We start from the raw sequence: 19,278 nt of genomic DNA, 5'->3' as shown, positions 1-19,278 counted from the left end.
TATAACAAGAGACACATCCTCCAACAACTGTGGAGCACATTTAGACTAAACAGCAGGTAACATGCAACATTCAAACAGGGTTAGCTGACCCTGTGCTATTCCAGCATAGCACCACTTCAAATATTCACCTAAGCCCTTTCGTTCCCAATCGCAAAATACTTAGTTTTGCAATCTATGTAACTTTGGCAGTAAGTATTTGGGATACACTTTATAAGATGTAAAACATCTTCAAGCTACATACACATACAGTTTGTTTTCCGAGTTCCAGTCCACTAAAGACTGCAGCTGTTCACATGGATTAATGATAAGAATTCACACATTATGGGAAAGTCCTTCATGGAATGTAAATAATTTAAGGAGTAGAGGAAGTAATCCAGTGAATAATAGTGTTGCGAGCACTGAAAGGCACATAGATGGCTTTCAGATGAGTACTTCTCAGAAGCAAGTGAACTCCTCCCTCCCTTTACACATACCAGTGTGACCTTCTAGAACCCACATTCCTATCCCATGAACCTGCTGGCTCTCCCACCTAGGCACCAGTTACACTTCCACAACCTCTCTCCACCTCCCTGTCTCCTTTCTCTCTCACCTACTCCACTCAAGTCAGCCCCTCAACTCCGTCTAGCAGGCGTCCCAGAAAGATCCATTTCCAGTGGCGACACTATTTTAGCCACACACTGTGATGCACGTGTAACACATATTGCAGCAGAACAATGTCTGCAGAAACCCTGGAACATGTATTCTCTTGTGACAAAGTGCCATTCTTGTTTTGCAATGGTCTTAGCATTTTACATGTGTAACTTAATTTCTGAAGTCCCTACATATTTCCCAATTGTATGAGTGGGGCCCACCTGTTACAGGATCAAAGTTATTGTAATTAAGTCTACTGCAAGAGTTCTGTAAGCCCCCAATCAAGAGAGTGCTCTGTTCTCCATTACAGAAAGAAATATCACTGGCAAACTGCCTTAGACTGTGGTTTCACATTCTGTATCCAAACAAACTTGCAACCAGCAAAAGTGCTTTGTGACAAATTTTTACTATGTCAGAATGGATTAAATACTGTACAGAGACCATAAATTTTGAAGCCACTGTAAACACTCCTGTGATGTTTACAATGTAAAACCTCAGAAATCTGCATTTACTTCTTAACAGAAAGACTGGACAAACCTGATGGTGGAATTTTAGGTCTTGGACAGACAACCCTTCAGATGATACAAGTGGTTTTGTTCGTTGTTACAAGCACCTCTTTTTCTGTTCACCATTATATTTTTCACTTTCAAAAGTGTTGTTCCAGAAGTTTGGTAGCTACTGACTTGTGCCATTGGGCAGCAATGGTAAATTACAACTACATGGAAGTACTCAAAGCAACACCATTTTGAAGAAATCCCTTGAATACTTAATGGGAAGTTTTTGCAAGAAACAAAAGACTCTAGAGCGTTCACAATGTGAAGCATAATCAGATATCCCACCCCCCATGAACCATGGACCTTGCTGTTGGTGGGAAGGTTTGCATGCTTCAGCGATGCAGATAGCCGTACCGTAGGTGCAACCACAATGGAGGGGTAGCTGTTCAGAGGCCAGACAAACGTATGGTTCCTGAAGAGGGGCAGCAGCCTTTTCAGTAGTTGCAGGGGCAACAGTCTGGATGATTGACTGATCAGGCCTTGTAACACTAACCAAAATGGCCTTGCTGTGCTGGTACTGCGAACGGCTGAAAGCAAGGGGAAACTACAGCCATCATTTTTCCCGAGAGCATGCAGCTTTACTGTATAGTTAAATGATGATGGCATCCTCTTGGGTAAAATATTCCGGAGGTAAAATAGTCCCCCACTTGGATCTTCAGGCGGGGACTACTCAAGAGGACGTCGTTATCAGGAGAAAGAAAACTGGCGTTCTACAGATTGGAGCGTGGAATGTCAGATCCCTTAATTGGACAGGTAGGTTAGAAAATTTGAAAAGGGAAATGGATAGGTTAAAGTTAGATATAGTGGGAATTAGTGAAGTTCAGTGGCAGGAGGAACAAGACTTTTGGTCAGGTGAATACAGGGTTATAAATACAAAATCAAATAGGGGTAATGCAGGAGTAGGTTTAATAATGAATAGGAAAATAGGAGTGTGGGTAAGCTACTACAAACAGCATAGTGAACGCATTATTGTGGCCAAGATAGACACGAAGCCCAAGCCTACTACAGTAGTACAAGTTTATATGCCAACTAGCTCTGCAGATGATGAAGAAATTGAAGAAATGTATTATGAAATAAAAGAAATTATTCAGATAATGAAGGGAGACGAAAATTTAATAGGCTTGGGTGACTGGAATTTGATAGTAGGTAAAGGGAGAGAAGGAAACCTAGTAGGTGAATACGGATTGGGGGTAAGAAATGAAAGAGGAAGCCATTTGGTAGAATTTTGCACAGAGCACAACTTAATCATAGCTAACACTTGGTTCAAGAATCATAAAAGAAGGTTGTATACATGGAAGAAGCCTGGAGATACTGACAGGTTTCAGATAGATTATATAATGGTAAGACAGAGATTTAGGAACCAGGTTTTAAATTGTAAGACATTTCCAGGGACAGATGTGGACTCTGACCACAATCTATTGGTTATGAACTGTAGATTAAAACTGAAGAAATTGCAAAAAGGTGGGAATTTAAGGAGATGGGACCTGGATAAACTGGCTAAACCTGAGGTTGTACAGTGTTTCAGGGCAAGCATAAGGGAACAATTGACATGAATGGGGGAAAGAAATACAGTAGAAGAAGAATGGGTAGCTTTGAGGGATGAAGTAGTGAAGGCAGCAGAGGTTCAAGTAGGTAAAAAGACGAGAGCTAGTAGAAATCCTTGGGCAACAGAAGAAATATTGAATTTAATTGATGAAAGGAGAAAATATAAAAATGCAGTAAGTGAAGCAGGTAAAAAGGCATGTATGGAAGTGAAACACGGATGATAAACAGTTTGGACAAGAAGAGAATAGAAGCTTTCGAAATGTGGTGCTACAGAAGAATGCTGAAGATTAGATGGGTAGATCAAATAACTAATGAGGAGGTATTGAATAGGATTGGGGAGAAGAGAAGTTTGTGGCACAACTTGACTAGAAGAAGGGATCGGTTGGTAGGACATGATCGGAGGCATCAAGGGATCACTAATTTAGTATTGGAGGGCAGCGTGGAGGGTAAAAATCGTAGAGGGAGGCCAAGAGATGAATACACTAAGCAGATTAGGAAGGATGTAGGTTCCTGTAGGTACTGGGAGATGAAGACGCTTGCACAGGATACAGTAGCACGGAAAGCTGCATCAAACCAGTCTCAGGACTGAAGACCACAACAACAACAACAACAACAACAACAACAAAAATCAGATATCATCTGCTTAAATGTTACAGAAGCAAATTTACCTGCAGAACGGTTCCTCATTCCTCTGAACATCAGGTTTGGGCCTTCTGTTGCATGATACCAAAGCTACTTGCAGTTCGGCATCTTTCACCTAGAATAAGATGAAACTTCATTAACCATGAATTCAAAATTGTGGAAAATTATACTAATGAAAAACCACCAAGATCTTTCTAAATGAATTGCAGCAGTTTAGATAAATAAAACTGCTGTGAACCTTGTGGTAGAGGCTATTGATTTGTGACAAATATCAACTTTAATCTAGGGTTCAGACCAACTGCCATTAATAGACACACCCACACTGAGGATAAAGTGGAAGTTATCAGCCTGGCACAGAGAAGATGCTGATATCAATTAATTTTTTTGGTTTTTGTTATACTGGTACATGTAACAAAACAAAAGATAATTATAATGTTGTTTACGTAACTTATTAACACTGTTGTGTACTTTGTTAAAATTAATAAATTTTAATACCCAGCTGCCCCAAAATTCTCTCTCTCTCTCTCTCTCTCTGTATCTTTGGCAGTTTATACAGCTGGTGAATGTTTATAAGGAGTTCATTTCTTCATTTACAACAATTAAAAATTGGTGGCAAAAGACAACACGAGAGTGCACAATATAGCTTGGGATTGGCAACAATGTATAAAAATAGGTGGTTACATAGGCACAATAATGGGTATTTTACATTTTTTTATGGAGGACCAGCTATTTGAAAGCTTTTATCAATGACATGCCACATTTGTTAAATGAAAACTAAACACAAATGTGGGATTTATCTGTTAGAATGTCTGAATCATTTTAAAAAGAAACCAAGTGATTCTATGTGCTGTTACAGTGGATGAGACATGGGTTGCCCACATCCCGTCCCGTCAGAAGTTAAACATGAACTGAAGAAGATTTTTTATCGATTTTCTTACACAGGGTAAAACAATAATTGGTGAACAGTATACAAAAGTCTTTTGGGTCACCAGGATAGGAAATAATTGCATGATAAGAGGTGTGGATTCCAAAAGAAACAAACTTTATTGGTTATAAAGATCACCCATTTGCCAACACAGGTGTTTTAGTGGAAGAAAAACAGGGATTTGAAGTAGGAATTGTTGGAAGATCAAATGTGTCTGCCATATTCAGTACACAGACATTTGCATATTCCCACATCTGAAAGAAAAAGAAAGAAAATGTGTCTGGAAAATGTTCTGGGAGTCCAATTGGAAGGCAATGACAGCTGTCAATAAGTATTTTGCAGATTTCCATCATAATAAATGGTTGAAATCTACTCTCTAAAAAATTTTGGACAAAGTAGACATACTTAAAAGGGTACTACACTGAAGCGCTCTGCTGCCAGGATAAGGATTTTTAAATTATCCCACTTCTTTTCGCAAATGAAGAGATGAACATGTTAAGAACATTACAATTTAGTGAACTGTCAGAATTATCGATGACAGTTTGGGAGAGCACCACCAGTAAAAACAAGCATAAGGAAGTAGTTAGAACCTTCAAAGAGACAGGCAGTATTGAAGATATTTTTCATAGTGCCTACCCATTTATCAAAAATGTGTTGAAAGAGTATAAGCTGCATATCAACACAAACTCCAGAAGTCAATTTCTTGTGTCTAATACAAAATGTAGGGAGCGAGGTAATCTAGAGTCCAAATAAGTGGGGTGTGTTGAATGACATTTCCTGGAAAGTGGATGGGTTGTGATTGTACAATTATACGGCCCCCACTCTCTCCAGTGTCATGCCATTAGACAACTTTTGTAGGATTATGACAAGGATTGCGTGTACACAATGTCAGGCAATGACTTGGCTACCCTTCATGATGAATTGACAAAACAATCAAAACTGTCTGTGTGTTACCTGAGGCGGATGCTGCCATGCTGACCCATATATGGGCAGAACTCTAATACAGCCGTGACGTTCTATGAGTGACTAGTGGGGTACACAATGAAATTCTAGCATAACAGAAAGAAAAAATAATAAAAAAAAGAAAAACTTTGAGAGCTGCTAAAAATTTTACAACAAATGACACTGCTCTATCTCTACTAGTTTCCAAGTTATGATTTTCTGAAATGATAAAAAGCTTGTGTTGGCACCAAAACAGACAATTTTAAAATGAAGACAGAATTTAGTAATTCAATCTTCTGTATAAAAAACTCAATTTTCTTCTTTTTTGCCACATGACAGATAATATAGGAATGACTGAGTGCAAAATTAAGAACAACTGAAGATGGCCAACAGCAAGAAGGCTTACTTTTGAATGCATTATGGGAACAGCAGTGATCAATGTCTTATAAATAATTACTATTAAAAACAGTCTTGATCACAATTTATTTAACAAGGTGACCGGTTTCGACCACTACTGTGGTCATCTTCAGACCATTGAGTAGGAACCTCTTTCTGTTGGAGAATCACATTTGTTAAATGAAAACTAAACACAAATGTGGGATTTATCTGTTAGAATGTCTGAATCATTTTAAAAAGAAACCAAGTGATTCTGTGTGCTGTTACAGTGGACAACAGAAAGAGGTTCCTACTCAATGGTCTGAAGATGACCACAGTAGTGGTCGAAACCGGTTACCTTGTTAAATAAATCGTGATCAAGACGGTTTTTAATAGTAATTCTTTAGCAAGAAGGCTGCCTGACCTTATAGAGTAGTGTTAAGATTCTATATCAAATATGTAGATGATGTAGTTTCTCTTCTAGTAACAGTCAAGATATTTTTCCATTCTATATAGAAAGTCAGATGATGGATGTGTAGAACTACAGATTTACCTCACTGTAGAATTATGAAAATGGAAATGAGCATTTGGCGTCATTGGCTGGGAGGCCCCTTGCGGGGCAGGTCCAGCCGCTGTAGTGGAGGTATTATTACATTCAACGCCAAATTGGGCAACCTGCGCACCAAATGGGGATGAAATGATGATGAAGGCAACACAACACCCAGTCCTTGAGCGGAGAAAATTCCCCGACCCAGCTGGGAATCGAACCCAGGCCCATAGGACGGCAATCCGTCACGCTGACCATTCAGCTATCGGGGTGGACACTGTAGAATTATGAAACATTTTATGCTTGCATTTGATGACATTTTTGGCAACTGAACAACTCTATAGACATTAATACACATTTTGCACGCATCAATTACATGACACTCAGCTTCCTCTTTTCATTTACAATGTGAAGAGAGCAGCAGATTGTGGAGCCCTAACTGTGACTATGTACTTGACTTCCAGTTAGCTTTCAATACAGTTCTGCAATAGGATGGAAGACTTCTCAGCCATTATTAATGGGTAGACGAAGACAGAAGCAAAAACCGCTTCTGATGCACGTCTAAGAAGTGTGATTGGACACTCACTCTTTACATTATATGGCTGTGATGACTAGTACTAAGTATCTACAGCTGGATTACTAGTAAATTACATAAACAAACCTTTCTCATGAATCAGCCAACCTATTAGTGAAAATTGCATCAAAATTCCTACCATAGTTCCTGTGATTATCCTTCACATACAGACTGAAAAATGCAGTGGGGAACTGTAATTTATAATATGCACACATGTACCCGACCTGATACACTGTATCTTAGCTTGCTGAGCCTGTTCACAAACAATATAGCTGTCTATGAGGTGGTCATGTAGTAAGAAAACATTTTATGAACTTTACGAGAATATGAAAATGATCAGCACCTGGTGCAAAGACTGGCGGCTGACCAATGACATGAACAAACAGTGGAATGTGTGCTTTAAGCACTTACTCCATAGTCAGTCACTAGAATCAAGTCATAACCATCAAGTACCTGGGAATATCAATCCATACTGATTTAGTGAGGAAGAACATGGACTTGGATGAGCATAAAGCAGATGATAGATTGAGATTTAGCAGAAGAATCTTATGGAAATGTAATCCACTCATTCACAGAACCCTCATTTGATTAACTCTTTAGCATCTTTTGTCTGTCTGGCACCTATACCAAATCATGTTAATGAAAGAGAAATAGGTAAGCCGGGTGCCTCATCACAAATGGGTAAGTGCACCAAATGCTCAACAAACTGCATTGCCGAGAGTCCTAGCCTCACAATTCCAGGTGCTCAAGATCCAATACAAGTCAAGAAACACATTACTTTGCTAAACCTGTAAGATCATAACATTATTTTACGGTTTGTATAGCCCATCCCAATGGTACTGAATGGCTATTACTGACTGTCGCAGATATTTGGGCTTAATACAGTATTGCAGCTGAAACAGGTTGTGTTAAAATCTGTTAACATTTCTACAACCTCTATTCTTAAACCAAGCATGAACTGTTCACCAAAGTCCATTTTGCTTTGCTGTCATCAACTTTTCATTAATCTACACCAAAGTTCAACTCAAATAACTCTCCTTCCATCCTACAGCTCATTATTTTAATCCCAATTGAAGAATATACATGCCTCAAGAACACTTTTTACTGAACAATAATCTACAGAGCCATCAGACAGAGGGAGATGCTACAGTCGTTAAGACTGGTACCATATTCGGAACTATGCTGTCTTATTCACTTTCTTTTTGACAGCTTACAGTGAATGAAAATCCATCCAAAGTCAGTAAAAGATTATAATGAGTCTGTTCCTTCATTTTCAATGGTTAAATGATTGCCAGCTGAATTCAAATGTGGCAGTATTACTCTTGAAGAAGCTCCATATGACATCAGTCTCAAAACAAACTACAGATGAAAGCATCATCAATTGTGCAGTATGCCACTAGATAATCGACAATTGAAGGTGTACAAAATAGCTGATGCCAAATATGTATCAGAAGAATATGGTAGGAAACTTATGTAAGAATGTAAATATTTTAGGAGCAAAGGACACCATTCATCAAAAAGCTGAACTGCCACATTGTTGATAGTTGAATGCAACCGCGACCCCCCCCCCCCCCCCCCCCCACTTTTCATGTGTGCCTGTCAATGACCCGACACTTCTGCTTTTCAGTGAGTGGTCTCCTTTACTCTTAAAGTATTTACAGAAGAAAATATGGTTTATTTTACACAAAGACTACACACAGAGATTTTTTTTTTATATAAATGAATCTTTTAGAAATGTATGGACTAGATACAGAAATGGATTTACCTTCCCCAGGGTAAAACATAAAATAATGAATGGTGTATATTACATACCTGGATGAAAAACACGTTATGAGAACAGCGATTGCATCTATCACAGGACAAGGCACTTGGGTGCTTTGGCAATTACGAACTGAATAATTTAAAGTACGTACTGCTGAACATCCAGCCTTTCCACTAGACTGGGCACCCTCTGACATAACAATTCCCACACGTAAAGAAATTTTTTGCTGTAAAACGTCTTGATAAGGAAAGGATGAGGATTACAGGTTAACATCTTGTCAACAAGGGCATTAGAGACGAACCATCCCGCTCTTTACCTTCAGTGACATAGGGTAACTGCTTTGTCTTACCACTGCATGACACCACTTGGTGCTCCAATGAGGAGGTTATAGCATCTGTATATGAGTATTTTGCAAACCTTCTAGAATTTCACTTCCAGGATGCACTTTACTTATTGGAAATACATTGTACAGAGAGCACTGTAATAAAAGGGCACTACATAAAAAAAACAAGCACTTCTTTGCATGAAAAACAGTCTTTCAAAACCAGGTTGAGAAAATTCAGCTTGCCATTGTGTGCGTTTTTTCCTCTATATATATATAGATGAGGTGACTTACCGAACGAAAGCGCTGGCAGGTCGATAGACACACAAACAAACACAAACATACACACAAAATTCAAGCTTTCGTTCGGTAAGTCACCTCATCTTTGTTTTTATATATAATTTTTCCCATGTGGAATGTTTCCTATATAGTGCGATGTTCACTCATACAAAAAGTTGCAAATCATTGTCTTTCCAAATCTTTTTCTCTCTCATAAGTTTCACAAGTATATATTTAACTTCAAAAGATGAAGACTAAAAATTATTTTAAACATTATCTTGTTGGAATCATATAGCTTTCATCTTACTGTAAGACAACTCTATTTCTCACAAGCAGTTGTGAACATTAATATTTGTTTTCTATGCATTACTCCAATTAAAATTCACATTTACTTACCTGGAAAGTTTGTTCCTTTATAATATCAGCATCAGCTGGAATACTGTTAAGGTGCCTGAACGGCATTTTAAGAGTGCCATATATATATTCACTGTAGTGCTCAGCAACACTACTGAGTTCACTTTTAGGAGGCTTTACATCATAATAAATAACAATTTCATCCATTGGCAACAGCCCCGCATTCTTACGCACTTTTTGAACTCTATTTACTATTTCACGAGCCAGTCCCTCTTCTTGGAGATCCTTTCCTGCCTCCATATCCAACAGGACTATAATCTGAAAATATTATCATCATCAGCAACAATTCATTCAGTTAAACTTAACAAAATGTAAAATTTGAAACACTTAATTAATCTATAATTAGTAACTTATTTTATAATACAAATCTGAACTGGGAAGAAGAATGAAGGAAAATAGGGAAACTAAGAAAGATTATGTATAATGTCCCACTGATGATGAGGTCATTTGAGATGGAGCAAATGCTTGAATTAGAGAAGGGTGGGAAAGTGCTTTCAAAGGGACCACTTACAAGAAGTACAGTGGGTTGAAGTGGAAGCCTAGAAAAATGAACGGTAGCATATTGTAATCAGGTTCACAACTATCAGTCCAAGCTCCTCAACAATCAGGAAGCTGACAAAAAAGAAAAGGACTGCTCACACAGCAATGGAACAAATATTTAAGCTAACTGGACGTCACAGCAAGCAAACAACAATCTGCGATAATGGAACAAGGCTCCTCCTATTTGCAGCATCCTGAAACATGGCTGAGTGTTCCTCACAATTCCCACACTAACATTTTCACAAAGGGCAATGAAAGTCACCAAATGGGGACATTTGTAACCAACTGGATTGTATGTTGATCGATGCAAGACGAAAGTCACACCTACAATTAAAAAGATATCACAGTCTTTAAAGGTCTGAAAAGTGCAACAACAGCAAGCATTAATGTGAAATGATAAAGAATGCAGTGGAGATGTCAGCAAATGAAACACTTGAAACTGACATGATATTGAGCATGAGAAAGTGAAAAAGAAAAGTGATGAAGCACACAGAGGAACACTGCAATGATGGAAGTTTATAAAGGAAAAAAAAGGAGGACTGAGAAAGAGAACCCCTTAATGAAAAACAAGAAATGGATGAAAGCAATCATCAAAGAATTGGAGCTTCTTAGGGACCAGAAAGAGATGAGGAAATTTGGAAATTTTATAGGATGCTAAATGCTGTCCAGAAACCCTTCAGTGGAAAAACCAGCTAGTTAAAGCAGTAATTTACGAAGAATTCCACTAACAGTTGGTAAAAATGTTGTTTGTTGAAACAACCGGTTTCACAGCCTAGAGCCGCATCATCAGGTGCAACCTACACGGCAATGACCAATGTACACTGTCACCACTTCGTGGATATTAAAGTTAATAAAGGAATGTCTAAAATATACTCACAACATTAAAAGGTCATTAGGCGTACCCATCGCTCCTAGTCAAAATTTACTTTTCAGTGAATATTGTCTATACTATGGTGAATGAAAGGTAATGAAGATGTGCTCCATTCATTTTGGACAAATTGCTGATAAGTGAAACTTGCAGTCACAGAGGCATGTTTTAAAATTTGCCTGCATCTAAAAAAAAAAAAAAAAAAAATTATACTGAGAGGATGCTAAAATATTTTTTAAAAAGGGCAAGACAGGCAATAAAAAACTGTCACTGCTAACATAATTAGTTGCAGTACTGTGTAAATTACTGTGCGGAATGTATCAGGGGGCAGTACATGACTTCACACTGTCCAGACCAATAGTTTCAATTTCAACAGCTATCTAGCCTCTTTTAGTCATTTGTGAGGGCCACTTTTACTCTGCCCAAGTCTGGGTTGCCCTGCCATCACACCAGTAAGACAGTGCCATCTGATACACTGCACACAGTAATTCGTATAGTGCCATAGCTAACTATGTTAGCAATGATAATTTTTTTTATTGCCAATCCAGCCCTTTTAAAAATTATTTTTAGCATCCTCCCACTATGAAATATTTTTCTTTTTTGAGGCAGCAAATTTTAAACCATGGTTGTGTAATTGCAAGTCCCACCTATCAGCATTGACCTAAATGAAGGGAGCACATCTTTGTTGCCTTTTGTTTGCCATAGTATTGACAATAATCAGTGAATAGTACATTTTGACTACGAGTGATGGGTAAGCCTTTGACCTTTTAACATTGTGAGTATATTTTAGATATTCCATTATTAATTTTAAAATCCACAATATAGTGATACTGCACATTGCCTTTACCATGTAGGTTGCACCTGATGATGTGGCTAAAGGCTGCAAAACCAGCTGTATTTCAATAAACTACAATTTTACCAGTTCTAGAGAACAGAGGTGGAACAGAGAAGAGAGGGAGGCGGTCTGCGAGAGGGAGGCGGGCTGCGAGAGGTAGGCGGGCTGCGAGAGGAAGGCGGGCTGCGAGAGGAAGGCGGGCTGCGAGAGGAAGGCGGGCTGCGAGAGAGAAAAGGAGCAGGTTAATGACACATTTTTAATTTTTGTATAGACATAATTAACAAGAACCACAAGAAAATTTTTACAAAGTCAGTGTCATGCATTTTTAAAGACTCTATCAGAAAATAAAATGAGGCTGAAGTACAATTTATTCTATGATACAGAGTATGATTTAATACGACAGCTTTCATTACAAGAGAATTGTGGAACATCAAAAATTAAACAGGTTATTGCCAGTGAGAGAAGTTCAATTGTAGCTAACAGTACAATTGCTAAATTAATTAAAGTAAGTGTGGAAGCAAAGTTTTAAAATCTAGATGACAATGTTCATTCAAACAAGACTACACTCACTCAAATGATGCTAGGACTGGAAGCAAATTGAAGAAAGCCTCTGACATCTGTTATGTATGGTCCTTAATTCAGGCATGGGATTCCAGACAGCAACATTAACAGTATTTATATACAGAGGATATTTAATGCTCATCCAGTGTATGAAGTGTAAGAATGTGACCAATGTCATATAGAGCTAATTCAGTGCACTTTGTAGTTGGTGGCACCTGCCACAGACAAACAATGTGAACTATAGCTAACTGCAACTAACAAGCACTATAATATTGACTGTCATGAATGTATTTACTGGTGCTCATACGAGGGCTAATAAGCTGCCTGCATTAACAGTGGTCAGAAATAGTGTACACTGAAAGATTGTGATTCATTTACTGGAAAGTTCATAATCACAACTGAAAAAACCCTTGGCAGAACTGGGAAAATGCCATACTCACATTGTCTTGGCTGTCTCCTTCAAATTTTCCTTTTCCAGTCTTTGTTCTCACTACATCAAAGTGGTGTTTTATAACAATATCAGATGATTCCAGTCTGTGACCGAAAAGAGTGACATGGCCATTTTCAATGAACTTTTGAATGTCATCTTCTGAGAAGTCCTGTAACAAAAAGACACAGTGTTGGTAAAACGAGTTAACTATTACATACTACAATCCTTTTTACATATTTGTGTTTTTGGTACCCATAACAAATAATTTCTCCAACATTAATGACTGACACTAATTTACATGCTGCAAATACATTTCTCCATAAATTCCAGCACCGTAACTTCCTTCTAATCTTCAATTATTAGAGAAATATAAAATATGGTCATATCACAAAATATCACTACTGTCTCATATCCTACAATATATTTCCTGGATACTACATTCGTGTCGAGGTACTTCAAGACGTGGGACATGGTATTCAGTGTTGCCAAAGAGAATTTGAAACTACAATTATCAACACATTCCTTGTATATAATTAACAGAAGCCCACAAAAAGCATGGGAAAAATGTGACATATGAATATGGTCAGAAGTGTAGCACTTAACAAAGCCGTAAAATTGAAACACAGTTAAATCAGAGTCCTCTACCATTTTCACTCACAATTACATGCATTCAAACTGTAAAATCTATTTCAAATATTTATTAATGTTCATATTATTTTAAGACCTTCTTAAAATTCACATACAATAACAACAAGGACGCTAAAATAGAACAACTCAGGATTTTACTACAGACTGGTCCCTTACAAAAGGCTGCATATTTCACAGAATATTAAATGTCATAACTACATTAATTTCATTGTCTTCTGAATTAGGGACCAGATGTGCAAGTTAGCTAGCCTCTGACTTTTGTCTGAAGATAAAATATAATCATCTAAAATATGGTACGCTGTAATCTAGGCAACAAACCAGGCATCCTCCACCTGAATGATGATGATGATGACATTGTCTTCATTCTGAAGATTGGTTTGATGCAGCTCTCCATGCTAGTCTATACTCTGAAAGCCCCTTCATCTCTGTAGAACTACTGCATGATATACCCACTTGAATCTGTTTATTGTACACAAATCTTGGTCTCCCTCTGCAACACTCGTTTACCTATCCCTCCCTCCATACTATCCCCCCCCCCCCCCCCCCCACCTCTCCCCCCCCCCCCCCCTCCCGCATCTTCCGCCATTACCTAACCAATGATTCCTCGATGCCTGAAGATGTGTCCTATCAACTGGTCACTTATTTTAGTTAATTTGTGTCAACTTTCTTCACTCGCTTCTCACTAATTCATTTTGTAAAAAGTCAGTAAAACTGTCACCAATATGAAAGTTGGTTTGAACACTACAGTGCTTCACTAGACACATCCCTATCAGAGGTGCTATACTGTTGCCTACCTCTTACTGTTGAACTTAGTATCCCAGGCAGTTATTGGGATTATGCATCTCTACGTTATTTATTGCTCTACCTATCTAATCTTCAGCATTCTTCTGTAGCACCACATTTGAAAAGCTTATCTCTCTTCTTGTCTGTATTGTTTATTGTCACCACAGACAAATACTTTAATAGTTATCGTAATTCAATTCTTAAATTCCTTGCATGTTTCTTTACTTAACTGTAATCTTAGGTGTTTTTGTAATTAAGAAGTGTAATCTAGTGTTTTAGTAACTGTAAAGTGTATATTTGTGATGCCTGTAGAACAGTTATTTCTTTTGAATGGTCAGTAACACAGCTCAGTAAGGCATCAGCCTCCATGGTGACATCAGGAGGATAGCAAGTTACACAGTCAGCTTTATGTGTGTTTTTATACTTTATTCTTAAGTTAGTAGAGCTTGGACAGGTAGAATGGTGCAGGTGGAGCTGGCTGCAGTTCATGAACAGCTGAAGATGCTTTTGGCGACTGTCAGTCACCTTCAGGCTGTTGCCTCAGGGTATAGCAATGGCGGAGAATCTACCGTGTGTCGCTCATTTTGCCCCCAGGCTTGGTTGCAGAGGTAATCTGCAGTGTACTTGATGGGGTGGGTCTGCCCTCACCACAGGTGAGTAGTGGGTGGTAATACATTTTTGGTGCTCGAGGTGGAGAGCCAATGCAGAGGTTGCCCATCTGGCCTCACTTATTTACCCTGTACTGGTCCTTCAGCAGGGTCTGAGCAGGCAAACACAGGAGTGGGGTGGGGGATTTGTTACTTATTGGGAACTCCACTGTTAGGCACATTACAGAGACACTTACGGAAATAGCATCCAGGGCCACAAAGAAATATAATGTGTATTTGGTATATCTGCTGAGGAGGGGGAGGGGAGGCCTCATCCAAGATGCGGAGGAAGCCCTGCCTGAGGCTATCCAGCATGCAGGCTGCAGTCATCTGCAAGTTGTGGCTCATGTCAACACTTATGATGTCTGTTGCTTGGGCTCTGAGGCCATCCTCAATTTGCATGGGTGGCTGATGGAAGTGTTAAAGACTGCTGGCCTCGTGCACCATGCACAAGCACAGCTCACAATTTGCAACATAGTTTCCAGAATTGATCAGGGTCTTTTGGGTTGGAGCCGAGTGGAGAGTTCAACCAAAGGCTTTGGCAATTCTGTGATTGTATTGGCTGCAGATTTCTGAACCTGCATTAGGACTCCCCTTTATGAGTCATGGTTGCACTACACAAGGAAAGAAGCAACTTGGGTATAAAGACTAGACTGTAGTTTGAAGTTAGCTGATATGCATAGAGCAAAATCAGAACGCATACAACATAAAGTCAGAATTTTAACAGTAAATTGTAAAAATTTGTTACAAAGTTCCTGAATTTACTCCCCCAGAAAACCTTTCATACTCAAATTGTTCTCAAAACAGAGAGCTGGCTGAAGTCGGAAGTAAAAAGATCTGAAATATTCCGTGAGACATGAAAAGTATATCAAAAGGACAGATTAAATGCCACAGAATGGAGAGAGTTTGTTTATTGCAGTTAACAAAAATATTGTGTCTACTGAGGCCGAAATTAAGTCCGACTGTGAAGCTACCAGGGTGCATGTAACATGTCTAGGTGAACACACGTTAATTATTGGATGTTTTTACCAACCGATAAATTCCGCTGTGACAGTTTTACAATCATTCGAAGGAAGTCTATGCTCAGTAGCACAGAAATACCTACATCACGCAGCAGTAGTTGAAGGCAAGTATAGACTGTGACACCTATGGATTCATTGCAAGTGGTATAGACAAACAGTCTTGTGAAGTACTTTTGAACGTGTTTTCCGAAAACTGTCTGGAGCAGCTGGTTCAACAGCCCACAACCAATGGAAATATTTTAGACCTTGTAGCTAAGAACAGGCCAGGCCTTGTCAAACTGAGTCACCACAGAGACAGGGATGTCACCACAGTGATGATGGTTACTGAAGTTAATAAATCCCTCAAGAATGCTAGGAGAGTACTTCGGCCGGAAAGAGCAGATAAGCAGTTTTTAGCATCCCACTTAGACAAGGAACAGACATCATTTACTTCCAATAGGATGGATGCAGAGGAATTATCGGCAAATTTTAAACGGATTGTAAATTGCACCCTGGATAAATATGTGCAAGTAAGTGGATTAAGGCCAGGAAATAGCCTCTATGATTTAATAACAAAATTTGCAGAATCCTGCAGAAGCAAAGACTGTTACACCCTTGTTTCAAAAAAGAACCTACCAACAATAACAGACAAAAGTTAGTACAAATGTGTGCATCTCTAAACAGATCAATGAATAAAGCATACAACAACTACCACCATCATACCTTAGCAAAAGATCTTGCCAAGAACCCAAGAAAATTCTGGTCCTACGTAAAATTGTTAAGTAGGTCTAAAGCTGCTACCAACTCACTTGTTAACCAGCCTGGTGTGGCGATAGAAGACAGCAAAAGGAAAGCTGAAATTTTAAATTTTAGATTTAAGAAATCATTCACACAGGAGGATCGTACAAACATATGGTCATTTGTCAGTCACACAGGCTCCGGCATGGAAGACACAGTAATAGGAACCCCTGGCATAGATGAGCAACTGAAGGAATTGGATACAAGCGAGTCATCAGGTCTGGATGGATACCAGTTCAGTTTTATATAGATTATTCTTTGGTATATGTCCCTTACTTAGCTCACATTTAGTGTGAATCTCTCGTCCAGCACAAAGTCCTAAGCAACTGAAAAAAAGCCCAGGTGACTCCTGTACATAATAATTACAGACCTGTATCCTTATCATTAGTTTGCTGCAGAATTCTTGAACATATTCTCAGTTTGAATATAATTCTTTAAGATGGAAAAGCTTCTGTCTATTAATCAGCACAGTTTTAGAAAGCACTGCTCATGTGAAACTCAGCTTGCCTTTTTTTTCACAATATCCTGCAAACCATAGGTGAAAGGCAACAAGCAGACTCTATATTCATAGATTTCTGGAAAGTATTTGACATGGTAGCCCAATGTAGACTGTCAATGAAGTTACAAACATACTGAATAGGTTCCCATATATGAGAGTGGCTCGGAGACTTCTGAAGTAAGATAGTTGTCCTTGACAGCGAGTGTTCATCAGAAACACATGTATCATCAGAAGTGACACTGAGAAGTGAGATAGGATTACTCATATTCCCTTTATACATAAATGATCTGACAGACAAGGTAAGCACCAATCTGTGACTGTTTGCAGATGGTGGTGTACAAGAAGGTGTTGTCATTAAGTAACTGTTGGAGGATATAAGATGATTGAGACAAAGTGTCTAGCTGTTGTGATGAATGCTAGCTTACTGCAGATGAGTAAGAAAACAATCCTGCAATGCTCGAATACAGCATTAGCAGTGTGCTGCTAGACAGAGTCACGTCAGTTAGATGTCTGGACATAATGCTGCAAAGCGGGATGTAATGGAACCAAGTGACGATGGTAATAGGGAAGGCAAATGGCGGACTTCAGTTTACTGGGAGAATTTTAGGAAAGTGTGGTTGTTTTGTACAGGAGACTGCAAACACAACACTGGTGGGACCCATCATTCTTGAATACTGCTAGGGTGTTTGGGATCCCCACCACATTGGATTAAAGGAATACATTGAAGGTCATTCCACATCAAAACACGAAATAATTCAAGAATTTGTAACCTTCTATTTCAGATTTTCACACAACTTTGCGCATTTGCTTATACTTACATGAACTTCTGCAAAATCTTTTTGGTCTCAGACCACAACTTTATTTTATATCTAATTTTAAATGTAGATATTTGATAACTGGGCTCTGCAAGAATGTCAACGCAAAATGGTACTTATCTACATAAATGGCCATAACTCATGTGTTTATGAAGCTTACAATTTGGAATTTTCTCAGAAGTTAAGTAAGGCACATAGTTAACAGATATCCAGTTATTGAAGCAGTAGAGTTACAAAGAAATTTTTTTAAAAATATTAATGTATGTCATTGTTTATCTCAGAAAAATTGCGAGGACGTGGAAAAACACTTGTCTCACATTTCTCCAACCTGCTGGGAACCTGATTTTGGTCTTAAATAATCTCCAAGATTGTAAGCTTTCTAATAAAATAAAATTTTTAATGGGTCTTTTGCTAATTGACACACACACACACACACACACACACACACACACACACACACACACACACATCTGAAATCAAAATACTTTTTTATACATCTGAAATCAAAATACTTTTTTCTGTGATAGAAAAGGGTCATTTTAAGTAGGTTCATCCACTCACTGTTTCATTGCCTCACATGCAAGGGTATCAAATTAGTATATTTAAGTATAACTCATTCTAGGCAGGGACGATAAGTGTGAAAATTTATTTCCTTTCATTTGACTAATTCAGTAATTTTTAAAGACTGTGATATATATGATTCCTGCTCACAGTGATAAAAAAGTGTACTTAGACAGCAGTAGCTTGTTTGAATCCTTTACAGGCATGAAAATAACAAAACAACTGCTGAAATTCATTGTTGAGAATAACTGACGTGCAACAATTAGTCTATTTGGCCTCAGCTCCTCTTTATATTTCTGTGAGACAGGTCATATCTGTTTGTGGTGTGGCCCTGTCATTCCACTTGTATAAAGTATGTTTTAAGTGAATTAGTGCTCAGTGAATTGCAATGGAAAATTTGAATTCATGCACTGCTGGAAAATTACTAAAAACATAATATCATGTGACAACCTATATCTTAATTAAAACTCTACAAAAAAATAGAAGAGCTCAGTGGGAACCAACTAGATCTGATATTGCTGCAATCCGATACAAGCTTTCCACAAGGTCACGGAAGTGCTACTATATGTGGACGTCACAGATACTATTACCTAAAAGTTTCTGAAAGTCATCAGAGAACCTGTCGTGATCCATTCAAAACACACAGACAAATAGTTAAAAAACTTCGAGGTCATTTTGCCTGTCTTTGTCTACAACATTAAGTACTATAAGAATCTACATAAAACCACGCCAAAAACTGCGCACAACATGTCATAAGATTTGTGAACAGAAAACTGACTCA

General features: G+C 38.4%; 1 protein-coding gene across 2 annotated transcripts in view; it reads right to left on the bottom strand.

Moving 5' to 3' along the window:
- The window catches only part of LOC124721277 (isoleucine--tRNA ligase, cytoplasmic), a 168,894-nt gene that overhangs the window by 34,769 nt on the left and 114,847 nt on the right, over window positions 1-19,278 (bottom strand). For both annotated transcript variants that reach the window (XM_047246162.1, XM_047246161.1), the window contains 3 exons: window positions 12,756-12,914; window positions 9,494-9,769; window positions 3,398-3,486 (listed from right to left, as the gene is read on the bottom strand). In XM_047246162.1, coding sequence (XP_047102118.1) covers window positions 3,398-3,486; window positions 9,494-9,769; window positions 12,756-12,914 — 524 coding nt within the window. The remainder of the gene's footprint in view (window positions 1-3,397; window positions 3,487-9,493; window positions 9,770-12,755; window positions 12,915-19,278) is intronic.

This window comes from Schistocerca piceifrons, chromosome X, assembly GCF_021461385.2.
Source record: "Schistocerca piceifrons isolate TAMUIC-IGC-003096 chromosome X, iqSchPice1.1, whole genome shotgun sequence".
NCBI classification, from domain to species: domain Eukaryota; kingdom Metazoa; phylum Arthropoda; class Insecta; order Orthoptera; family Acrididae; genus Schistocerca; species Schistocerca piceifrons.
This window is presented reverse-complemented; position numbering and strand designations above follow the sequence as displayed.